Here is a 13,069-nt window from a genome sequence, read left to right on the forward strand (position 1 = left end):
TGTCACGTGTTGCTGGCATCAAATTCGAAAGTTAATGATTATTTGCACACAAAAAAATGTTTATCTGTTTGAACATCAAATATGTTGTCTTTATATCATATTCAACTGAACATGGGTTGAAAATGATTTGCAAATCATTATATTCCATTTGTATTTACATCTAACACAATTTCCCAACTCATATGGAAACGGGGTTTGTACATTGACGGCAAGGTGTATGCCAGTACGCTTGGTGACCTGTCAGAGCTTGAGGAAAGAATTTGCATGGCCTGATGTGAGGAGAATGCTGCAAATTATTGGAGGCCTGTGTCCGACAGGGGCTGAAGGTTGTCAAAAGTAGAGGTGCCAGTCTTCAAGGCATTGGAACATGAGGGCAAGTCGAGCAAGCAAACTTCAATGACTCCTTTGTTGATAATCCAAATATAAATCAACTTAGTTTCTTGTGTAATTTTTAGGAATTCAATTAAGGAGTCATTGAAATATAGTGCTTGTGTAGGGAAACCCTATACAAGTCTGTAGCCAAGAATAAAACCCCTTCCAATAAAAATGTTAATGAATTAACCTTTGATCGATTTTGGGTCCCTAACCTAATGTCCTCTACAGCAAGCTGGAGTGGCTTCACCATAGTAACAGCAATAATGGTGTGTTGTAAATCAAAGCACAGATAAAACAAGACAAGAGGGGGAAATCCTAAAATGGAAAATTCCTCAGCTTGTCCGTGATGTGGGCAAGAATGGGGCTTAAGCTCAGATAGTTGTGTGACACTGTATTGCCATGGCAACGTGAGACCAAACCGGAGCTTTACAGCATGATAGGTCAGAGGAAACGCACAGCCACAAAGATCCTCACAAAGACACACTATCTCACCCCCACGGTGTCAACGACATTGTCCTACAAAAGCAGGCAACTCCTCCCCTCTGAGTCGGTGCAATTTGAGTTGGGGTTTATGGGTTTATGGCAGTGACACCATCTCAAAGAATCAAGGAATAAGGGGGTCGGGGGTTAGGTTATGATTGCTGGAATAAGTGGTTCTCGCTAAGTCAGTGAATTAAGTGGCAACACTTATCCAGCCGCATGCCATTTGCTGCAGCAGCTGTGACTGATGAATGCAGCAACAGCCATAAAGATCTTCACGCACTTGCAACACCTGCCTCACAAAAGAGACCCCACGGTTGCCATGGTTATTTTTCTGAGCATCTGGAATGCAAATCAGGGACGTTTCTTTTCGTGTTTGTGCCTCGCAGACATGTCAGAACACATCTCCTCTTTCTTTCCCTGCTGGGCCAACTAGCAGGACATAGTCACCAAGGTCAAGGTGGAGCAGTTAGAAGATGCTTCCAGTCGTAAAGGAGGTAAGGCGTCAACGAAGAATGCTGTTTTTGTGGCCAGTTCGATAGCGGTGCTGCAGTGACTGGCAGTGACGCAAGGATGCAATCAATACTCGGTCTTGAGGGAAGCCGAGGAGGCAATGTGAGGACAGGTCCAGTGTGTAAGGACGTGAGCTATCCCAACGTAGAGCGGTTTAATCACATGACCGGTGGACAAATAGCTCTTCTAATCAGATGCAAAGGTCAGTGGGCCACTGAGCCTCAGCAGATTGAGGGGTGCCCCACGGCCCACTGACAGTCACATGGGAGGATTACTTTAGGAGTTATGCACATTACAATTAAAGAACACGCATGCGGGGTAAATATGACACCAGAGTAGAGAGGACGCTCTCTGACCACCGGAACTTTGCTTCCCTGTGTACGTACACACATACACACGTACACACGCACACACACACACACACACACACACACACACACACACACACACACACACACACACACACACACACACACACACACACACACACACACACACACACACTATATTGTACTGGTCCATTAATCATAGGCAACCCAGTTCTGCCTGTGAGCGCACATTCCCTCATCTGGTGCTGAAGGTTGACTTTGCACAGTTTGCAGTATACGTGGTTCCAAGGGCATGCAAGCAGATGTTAAACAGTGGCCATACAATAGAAGTGTATGTATAAATGGGTTGGAGACCACAAGTAGCCATCTTTCCATGAGCTGTACCACCACTATTTGGTAGTGTATTGTTAGAGAACCGGTGGCAGTGTAGCAGTGCCTAAATCAAGGGTGTCCAAAATGGGGCTCATGGCCATGTTAGGCCCAAAGCTTGTTTTGTGACTTTGTAAATAAATTATTATGGTGATACAATACGAAGGTCCTGAGTAGTCCTGGGTTCAATCCCGGGCTCGGGATCTTTCTGTGTGGCGTTTGTATGTTCTCCCCGTGACTGCGTGGGTTCCCTCCGGGTACTCCGGCTTCCTCCCACCTCCAAAGACATGCACCTGGGGATAGGCTGATTGGCAACACTAAATTGGCCCTATTGTGTGAATGAGTGTGAATGTTGTCCGTCTAGCTGTGTTGGCGACTTGTCCAGCGTGTACCCCGCCTTCTGCCCGAATGCAGCTGAGATAGGCTACAGCACCCCCCGCAACCCAAAGAGGGTCAAGCGGGAGAAAATGGATGGATGGATTATTATTAACTATTACGATACACACATTTTCTCTGTCACCTAAAACACAGAGCTCCTAGAATTTTGCATATATTGACCTGTACCGGATTGGTTTTAGCTTCTTTACAGTCATCCATTATTGTGGCTAATTGGTACTAGGCCTGACCAAGGTAAACAAACTGCCAAAAAGTAGGATGATTGTTAAGAAATCGAATATTTTCATAGATAAAGCAAATACTGTTTACAACCAATTAAATACATTATAGCCCTCTAAACATTAAATAGCATCTACAGTTTAGAGTCACGGCTACACTCGTTTCACCCAATATCGTAGCCTTAAGTGCTTTTTACTGTACAATACAGTACTCACAGTAGTGGTAGCCTGGAGGACCCTTTAAGTGTCATTGCTATGGCTGTCGCCCGGGCAACTACAATACTTGGAAATACTATGTAATTAAAACTGGTCTTCCATAGGCCGAAACCACAGCCGTGTGTTGTTCAGTCAAAATGTGGTCAACATGACAGTCGCAGCTACTGCCATTAGCAGTGTTGTTAACATTGTGTTGTCATTTCCCATTGCCTACCAAAGTCATGTGGAGCTGATGATGTCAAAGATCAGGGGGTTTTAACCTTTGACCTCAAGGCCTAACGTATCTCCTCCAGAGAAGCCACTCAAATTTTAACACTGAATTAGTAATCTTACTCTTGGTTTTAATCATTTTTGATAATATATCTTACCTGACAGTTTACAAAACAAACTTTGTCAAACGAAATGAAACAATAAGTTAATCGTAAAGATTATCATTAAGGCTTAGGTCAGGGTAAGTGCAAAAATAAATACTTATCAAATATACTGAAAAAGGATAACTCATAGAAACTGATGAAGTTACACATTGCTAAATTGAATTAATTCCAACTAAATTATTAATAAATCTATACATGTTTGACTAAACCATCAAAAAATGTAAGTGCAAATGAAAATACAGCTTCACCACTTTAGTCATAATTTTTGCGCTAAATAAACTTTAGCTCCAGACTTCATCTGTTTTTTTGATAGTCTCATTACTGCCGCAAGTGGTAGAACTATATTACAACTTATTACCTTTGCAGCCCATACCGACCACAGATGAAAAAACAATATTTTTAACGGCCAACCAGCGGGCACTAGCGGCCCAACAATGGTCCTTATTGTTAAGAAACACTGTAAAAGATATAGTGCGTCTTAAGCGGTAGAAAATGGATGGATGGATCTAGTAAATAAATGCGAGCAAAAGTCCGCTTACAATGGAGTCCAGGAGAGTTGATCTATTCTACAAGTTACTTTATGTCAAAAGTAACTCAGTTACTAACTCAGTTACTTTCATCAAGTAGTAATTAGTTACTTCTTTTCTTTTTCTTTTTAAAGCTCCCATTAATGCCCTTTTAGCCCTCATTTCATTAAGGTTATTGCACTGGAGAATAATACAATCTGTTGATCAACTTGACATCCATTTGCAACGCTGAACTCTGGTAAGCAATGTGGTCTACATACAACACACAAAGATATGTTTCAAAGGGCCAATTTATTTCAGGCCACTACAAATTGACAAAACTATTTTAAATAGCTGCAACATAACATACATAAGAAACAAACCGCATAACAACATCGCTCTAAACCTGGCTTCACCCAAGGAAGGCACACATGACATACACAAAGCCTAACCAGGCATTTTTTTCTCTCAAGGAATTGTGAAATAAAATCTTCAGGAGATCAACACTGTACTGAAGCCCAGAACACTACACATTTCCCCGGTTTAGTTTAGAAATAAGTAAAGATTGGCCTGGCCCACTGGGATCCCTCTTTATGTTAGTGAACTTTATAGTCTACACATTTAGAGTGACATGATAATCAAACACTCTAGAAGTCTAGAATGAAAGAGCAACAGTATATAAGAGAATTGACAGTTTGTGTACCTTCAGTGCTGAATGATGAGCAGAGGCAGAGTGTTTCTTTAGCTGGCTTTCCATGTGTATGTCCTCACTGTCCAGGTACGTGAAAATGTTTTTCGTGCCATTTGCTGTTTGACGCCGGTATTGTGTTAATTAGCTGCCTGAAAGCGGGTGACGCCACTGTAGAAATAGCCTGCATGTCTTCTAGCACATATGTGTGTGAATGGGCGAATGTGGAAATACTGTCAAAGCGCTTTGGGCTCCTTAAAAAGGGGTAGAAAAGCGCTATACAAGTACAACCCATTTACCATATGCTGCAATGGCTCTATCAACGTTGTCCTGGCAAGCAGTGCCTCCGTTAAAATCCTTAAGTGGAAGTGAAGTGGCATCGGAGTCTGTGTCTCTCTTTACTAGCTTTGTCGAAGCATGTTGCTTTTGTAGCTGTTTCAGCAGATTTGAATTGCTGTGTTGGGCAGTAGATGGGACCTGTGATCCAAGACAGAACTGACATTTAACTAAAATGTTCTTTTTTTTGTGCTCGACAAAAGAAAAGTAGTGAGAATATCTCCATGTTAAGAAACTGGACTGCGGCTCGCAATTACGTCTTGTTAGTAAACACAGACACGCCCCCATCCCCTCCCCACACCCATACAAGACACACACAGAGCGCGCCTCTTCTCTTCTCCCCGTTGTGACACAAGAAGATTCAGAAGGACACTGCAACTCTCCAATAAAACACACTCAAATCTTCTGTTTCTAGCCAATACTACATAAAAAAATAACGCAATAACGCATCATGTAGTAACGGTAACTGAGTTACTGAATATAAAAAAAATAATGCGTTAGACTACTAGTTACCGCCGAAAATAACAGCGTTACAGTAACGCGTTAGTCCCAACACTGATTATTGCTCACTGTAAACTTCATGGGAGGCAGCAAACATAATAAAACACCACTTACTGTACAATGTCTGCTGTCACTGGGATTTCGACGGATGGGTTGTTCATATATTTAAAATATATTGATAAATAAATCATAATCCTCGAGAAAATAAAAGTGGGAGGAGGGGGGGACTAAGTGTCTTTTTGTGTCTCTCGCCATTCCTGTGTCTTAATTGGATGCCAAAGTTGACCAATTTATTGGATTATGTTCTCATCCATCTACTACCAAGGTGAGAGGCATTATTTATAATCTACAATAAACTTTTTCACAAGCACCGAAGCGAGAGAGCAGTTCACCAGCCGATGATGTCAATATAGCAGTGTAAGCTAGTTAGCTCCTTCTGATCGCAGTGCTGCTTTAAATAGGTTGTCTGCGTAAGCGCTTATAACACTTTCACAAATACTTGGTGAATATTCAGGTCACAAATTTTAAATGGAGTAGACGGTTTTCAGATGGTTATTTAGAGCAGTGGCCTTCAAATGGGGGTGCCTGTAACCCTGGGGGTACTTGAAGGTATGCCAAGGGGTACGTGAGATTTTTTTTAAATATTCTAAAAATATCAATAATTTAAAAATCTTTTATAAATATATTTATTGAATAATACTTCAACAAAATATGAATGTAAGTTCATAAACTGTAAAAAGAAATGCAACAATGCAATATTCAGTGTTGTCAGCTAGATTTTTTGTGGACATGTTCCATAAATATTGATGTTAAAGATTTCTATTTTTGTGAAGAAATGTTTAGAATTAAGTTCATGAATCCAGATGGATCTCTATTATAATCCCCAAAGAGGGCACTTTAAGTTGATGATTACTTCTGTGTAGAAATCTTTATTTATAATTGAATTACTTGTTTATTTTTCAACAAGTTTTTTTTTGTTATTTTTATATCTTTTTTTCCAAATAGTTCAAGAAAGACCACTACAAATGAGCAATATTTTGCACTGTTACACAATTTAATAATTCAGAAACTGATGACATAGTGCTGTATTTTACTACTTTATCCATTTTTTTTCAACCAAAAATGCTTTGCTCTGATTAGGGGGTATTTGAATTTAAAAAATGTTCACAGAGGGTACATCACTGAAAAAAGATTGAGAAGCATTGATTTAGAGGGCTTTATGGGCAGAATAGCAGACCTCCCAATGACTCCATTGTAAGTAGACTTTTATTTACAAGTTAGAATGCATTGGAAAATACATCTGTCTTCTTGTTTCTCAAAATTATTGTGAACAGTAAGCAGAATTCCAAAAAAAAGCGCAGTTGCCATTTAAAGTACCAGTAGAGTGGAAAAACAATTTGCCTCTATATTGAAGCTATTATCATATATATCTGATTTGACACCTTAACACTTCCGAAGTTTGTGAACAAAAAATGTGATCAAAATAGTATCAATCTCATGGAGATTGCCTATCCATTTTGAGAGATAATGAGGCAGCCAGACACGTCACTGTGTGACGTAGAGGTAGTGACTAAAGATCCCTTCCCCACCAAAAACAATGCAACTCAAGCAGACTATGTGAGAGCCAACAACAAGAACTTTGGGAAAAATTATGATCCAGAACCTTGTGTTGTAACTGATAAGGAGAATGAGCCACAAGTTTTAGAAGCTTTACTAAACAAATCCCCCTTTAGTGAAACACTATAGCATCATGTGGCAGCATTGCTAAGAGCTAAACAAGAAACACGGACAACAAACATAATGAAACGATAGCAAACATTGTACATTAAGCTATTACTTTGATGATGACAGATAGGATGTCTATATCTTCTAATTTAGTTGAAGAATCAATCATGATGCACAAAAAGGTTTAACAAGGAAAAGTTTCCCTGCAGATACTGTCTTCGGTTGTGTGTGTTCGTCTCCATCTCCGAGTATACATTGAATGTCACAGATGAACAGCTTCTACATTATGGCTACATCATCCTATTATCCAGATGAGAGGCATGATTTATAATCTAAAATAACCAACGAGCCGAGACACGATATCGCAGGAGCAGCATGACATCGATGTCGGCTTGCAGTAAAGGAAGCAGAGGGCTAGTTAGCTGTCTGGATCATTGTGCTGCTAAGAAATTGTTTGTCTGTGTTAGCGCTTATAAAAACAACATTGCTAATATTTGGTTAATATTCAGGTCACAATATGTACATAGTGTTGTTGGTGGGTTTAAGATGGTTATTTAGAGGGTTTCGACGGCCAAATAGAGAGCCCCAATTGACTAAATTGTTAGACTTTTTATGCATTTTATTTATTTACAACACATAATGCATAAAAAAAGAAAAACGTGTTTATGTCTTATATAGGAATTGTGAATGATAAACTGTCTAATTTTTATTTCCAGTATAACTGATTTGATACTACCGTCAAAGTGCTAAAGCGTTCCCATTGTGACGTTAATCTCTGGCAACAGCTGAAGGTATTCGGAGCGGAATATTCAAAAAGGCTGACTGAATTTGTGGCATTTTGTGATGTTTAAAACAGTGTTTTCACAAACTTTGCTGGCTGTAAATACAATTAGATATGATTTAATGGATACAATGAAACAAAATTAAGCATATAAAGTCGACTTGTTTTTCCACTCTACTGGTACTTTAAGGCTCCAGAGTAAATGGTCTGTATTTATTTAGCGCTTTACTATACCTGGAATGATACCCAAAGCGCTTTACATTACATGCCACATTCACACAGTGATGACAGAAGATGCCACGCAAGGCGCTAACCACAACACATTAAGAGCAAAGGTGAAGAATTTTGTCCAAGGACACAACGACCGTGACTAGGATGACGGACGCTGAATTCAAACCTGGAACTGACAAGTTGCTGGCACGGCTGCTCTACAATCTGTGCTATGCCACCCGATTGTTCAGGTTTCTGTATGGATCCGTACGCTTTCAAAATAAAACTATTCTTAAACATTTGTTTCAATTTGTTGTTTTTGTATGTAACCTTCTATAAAAAATATTGTTATTGAAATAAAGATTACAAAAAGGAAAACCTTGGTCACACTGACGGCATGCACAAACATAACTGCCGTAAAATAAGATGACAGGAAGTGACGTAGTCTTTGCTCATGCATGGACCAATCAGATATAGTATGACAGTTAGCATTGTTCACCCTTAATCCAGAAACGGAAGTCATGCTCAGTGAATATCTTTATCGATCGCCACAACATAATACAAACTCAGACAAATACTGCACTTTTAATACACATGGGACATAAACACGACCTAACACCTAATTTAGGCCAAAGATATACTGTATAGAATATGCCGCAATATTTGAAGTGCGATGTGGCGAGGGAGGACTGTAATGCAGCCCGATGGCATCCTTCAATTCTGAAAAAAGGTGCGACAAATTTAAAGGCCTACTGAAATGAGATTTTCTTATTTAAACGGGGATAGCAGATCTATTCCATGTGTCATACTTGATCATTTCGCGATATTGCCATATTTTTGCTGAAAGGATTTAGTAGAGAACATCCACGATAAAGTTCGCAACTTTCGGTGCTAAGAGAAATGCCCTGCCTCTACCGGAAGTCGCAGACGATGACGTCACATGTTTGATGGCTCCTCACATATTCACATTGGTTTTAATGGGAGCCTCCAACAAAAAGTGCTATTTGGACCGAGAAAACGACAATTTCCCCATTAATTTGAGCGAGGATGAAAGATTCGTGTTTGAGGATATTGATAGCGACGGACTAGAAAAAAAAAAAAAAAACACGATTGCATTGGGACGGATTCCGATGTTTTTGGACACATTTACTATGTTAATTCTGGGAAATCCCTTATCTTTCTAGCGTGTTTTAGTGAGTTTAACATTACCTGATAGTTGGAGGTGTGTCTCCACGGGTGTCTTGACGGGCAGTGTCTCAGGGGAGTCGACGGCAGCTATGGACGGCACAAGCTCAGCTTTTCTCCGGTAAGAATTAACTTTTTAACCACAATTTTCGCACTGAAACCTGCTGGTTGACATGTGGTAGGATCCATGTTCGCTTGACCGCGCTCTGATCCATAGGAAAGTTTCACCTCCAGGAATTTTAAACAAGGAATCACCGTGTGTTTGTGTGGCTAAAGGCTAAAGCTTCCCAACTCCATCTTTCTACTGTGACTTCTCCAATATTAATTGACCAAATTGCAAAAGACTCAGCAACACAGCTGTCCAAAAAACTGTATAATTATGCCGTTAAAGCAGACAACATTTAGCTGTGTGTGTGCGCAGCGCTCATACTTCCTAAAAACCCGTGACGTTTTGTGTACACGTCATCATTACACAACGTTTTCAAGACGTAACTCCCGGGAAATTTAAAATTGTAATTTAGTAAACTAAAAAGGCCGTATTGGCATGTGTTGCAATGTTAATATTTCATTATTGATATATAAACTATCAGACTGCGTGGTGGGTAGTAGTGGGTTTCAGTAGGCCTTCAAGTCCACTGACAAGTTTGTCTTCTTCAAAATGCTAGCATCTACCACCTAGCTAGCACCTTTCCAAGAGAAATGCTGGAATACTTGCCCCATCAGAAGACCTGGCATTTTATTTTTGCAGGATAAAGATGCGGGACGCTGACAATGTTAGCATTGTGTATGTAGTAGAGGGACTTACCCAGGTACAGAGAAGCGTTCTCTTTTTTCACATTGTCATCCAAGTAGGTTGGTCCCAAGGTGTAGATTGGCGTGGAACCCATGCCCACCAGTATCTGGGCGCAGATGAAGAGAGCCACGTAGAGGTTGTGTTCATTGCCCTCCTGGTTTCGGGGACACGCCGCGTGGTCAAACATCTCTCGCCCGCTGTTGTTGCCACTAAGGCAGAGTCCTTCATTACCCGCCGACGCGTTCATCTCTTGTATTTGGTAAGGCGGCGAGATGAAATGAGGCAGGGAAAACAGTGCTGCCCCGATGGCGATGACCACGCCGCCTACAGCCAACCAGCGCGGCCTCTGACCTCTGCCCCCAAAGTAGGAGATGAAGACAACCACAAGCAAGCTGCCGATGTCGAAGCAGCTGACTAGCAGGCCCGACTCGGAGCTGCGGAGGCTGTAACGCTTCTCTATGGTGGTGATGACGCTGCTCAGGTAGCCTGACACCATCAGGGACTGGATGAAGGTCAGGTAGCACATGCAAAACAGGAAGCAGCGAGAGTCTCGGAGGATAACGCGCACATATTTCCTGGCCGGAATACGAACAAAGCGGGAGAGAGAGAAGCCCACCTTTTTACCCCCTGCTGCCCTGTGTGGTTCCAGGGGTAATGAGCTGCTGAGTCCCACCATGCTGGACACTGAAGGGGAGATGTCCGTCCTCGATGAAGGCAAGTCCGCCTCATCAGGAGTTTGAAGCTGGAGCTCGCAACTCTCTTCCACATGGGCAGCGTGAAGCAGTCCAGCTTCCTTGCAGTGCGTTGGACAGGGTCCATTCAGGATGGGTAAACTTTTCGACTTAAAGCAGCTCTCAGAGTCCATGTACTGGTCCTGAAGCTGGAGGATCTCCAGAGACTCGGAGAGATCGCTCCCGGTCTCGTCGCTGTCGGACAACGTCATGGCCAGAGCTTTAGGAGGACCCTGGAGAGCTGTCACGGATTCTAGTGTAACATGAGCACACGATGAAGAGGCAGAAGGGATTGGACTAAAAACTGCTTTACCAGCATCACCATGGTGAACTGGACCCCTGTGGTCATGTGCATGTTTCCATCTGTAAGAAGCTTTTGAAACAACACACAAGGGCTTAATTATCCTTGCAAGCCACTCAAAAAAAACGCCATTTTTGACAAGAAATATCCTAAAAACTTAAATTTGATGCAGCGTTCTTCTATCTATAGGATCCCATCCTGGTGTTGTTTTTATGGCTCTTTGTTTGATGCTTGTTTCCTTTGTTGCACGGCAGAGCAGCAGCCTATAACCCAAAAAAAGAAGTGCTACAGTCAGAAATATATTCTTACAACAACAAACCTGATACTTTTACTGGGTCAATGCCTATAAACTGTTCCAGTGTGTAGGTCAATGGGGGCACTTTTTATCACCAAATGTTGGCCCCCGCAAAAAAAAAAAAATCATCAAATACAACATGAACAATGCGTGCAACTGAGCGGTGTTGTTTTCAAACTATCTCAAAGCCAAAAAGATGAACAAAAACACAAACATCTCTCCTTTGTCAGGAGAGAAACAGAGCTGGAGAACAAAAGAGCAAGCTGTCCCTGAACGTCTCACTCTATGTCACTTTGGAAGGAATCACAAGCAGCGACAGAGACACAAAACGGTGCCATTGGTAATAAACTGGGGGGATATATTGGTCGAAAATGTAGGGAAAAAAGTTTTGGAGAAATGTTTAAAGATGGAGAAAGGTCTTGGTACTTACAAGTAACTGAATTATGTAGTCTGTTGTGTTCCTCGCAGCGGCTGCTCGCTGAATGAAATCAGTCTGCTGTGAGGGCTGCTGCTCCTGCTGACGCATCCAGTGACTGTCGGAAATCAGAAAACATCTTCAGGTTGCTCTTACAAAGCGACTACATTAAATGATGTTAATACTTTGCACTCGTTCAAATTGTAAGACTATTCTCACTGGTTTAATACAGTGTTATATATATGCTGTGTCATTAATTCTAAGAAACATTGACAAGTCTTGTAGGACAAGGATACCCAAAGAGAGGTGTTTCCTGAACGTACCACCACAAGCGACGAATTGTTTACAAAATCAGCTATCTTGGGAATTGTATTTCCCCTTTTCAACGAACTAACACATTACTCCTAAATAACCCCAACATTACCATGTGAGAAACACGGACTTATAAGGATAATAGGTTAAATATTTTAAAGCCTGCAAAATTTACGAGCAAGGTATTTCTGTACTGACGCACGTGGGGACATTTTCTCTTTCGACTACATGTACCGGCATGCCTTTCAACAATCATGGCGGTGTGTTTAGAAGTTCCCACTACGTCATCAAAACAGCTGCGAGCCATGCCTTGATTGACTCATTGCAGCTAACATAAACAATAATAAACTGACATAACTGTATAAAAAACGACTATATCCAATTAATTATTAATTATAACAGTACCATATGTATTGTTATCATTACTGTATAACAATGTATTCCTAACTTTAAAGTGACATGTAAGAGCTCAATTTGTGCTTAACTTTTCATAAAAATTCAATTATCTTGAGAGATAAAAGTTGTGTGAAACTACAATGACTTGTTTTGACCACTAGATGGAAGCACACATACCCATTTTCAGCAACTACAACATATTTGTATTTATATACTGCTAGATTTATAGGCATGTTAAATCACAATTAATCACAAGCATTTAACACTAATCCTGTTACTGAAGTCACTCCGTGGGTTATTAAAAGCCTACTGAAATGAGATTTTCTTGATTAAACGGGGATAGCAGGTCCATTCTATGTGTCATACTTGATCATTTCGCGATACTGCCATATTTCTGCTGAAAGGATTTAGTAGAGAACATCGACGATAAAGGCCGCAACTTTTGGTGCTGATAAAAAAGCCTTGCCTTTACCGGAAGTCACAGACGAAGACGTCAAAAGGATGAGGGTTCCTCACATCCTCACATTGTTTATAATGGGAGTCTCCAGCAGCAAGAGCTATTTGGACCGAGAAAACAACAATTTCCCCATTAATTTCAGCTAGGACGAAAGATTCGTGGATGAT

The 13,069-nt window shown here is 40.9% G+C and overlaps 1 protein-coding gene across 3 annotated transcripts in view; it reads right to left on the bottom strand.

The window, feature by feature from the left end:
- Positions 1-13,069, bottom strand: part of LOC133569486 (solute carrier organic anion transporter family member 5A1) — a 107,649-nt gene that overhangs the window by 65,073 nt on the left and 29,507 nt on the right. The window contains exons 1-3 of one of the 3 annotated variants that reach the window (XM_061921864.1): positions 12,061-12,248; positions 11,753-11,855; positions 10,008-11,290 (exon numbers count right to left, since the gene is read on the bottom strand). In XM_061921864.1, the coding sequence (XP_061777848.1) occupies positions 10,008-10,938 (931 nt within the window). In that variant the 5' untranslated portion in view covers positions 10,939-11,290; positions 11,753-11,855; positions 12,061-12,248. Of the gene's footprint in view, positions 1-10,007; positions 11,291-11,752; positions 12,017-12,060; positions 12,249-13,069 lie in introns of those variants that run through there. The other 2 variants (XM_061921863.1, XM_061921865.1) reach the window with 2 other exon arrangements.

This window comes from Nerophis ophidion, linkage group LG15, assembly GCF_033978795.1.
Source record: "Nerophis ophidion isolate RoL-2023_Sa linkage group LG15, RoL_Noph_v1.0, whole genome shotgun sequence".
Lineage (NCBI taxonomy): Eukaryota > Metazoa > Chordata > Actinopteri > Syngnathiformes > Syngnathidae > Nerophis > Nerophis ophidion.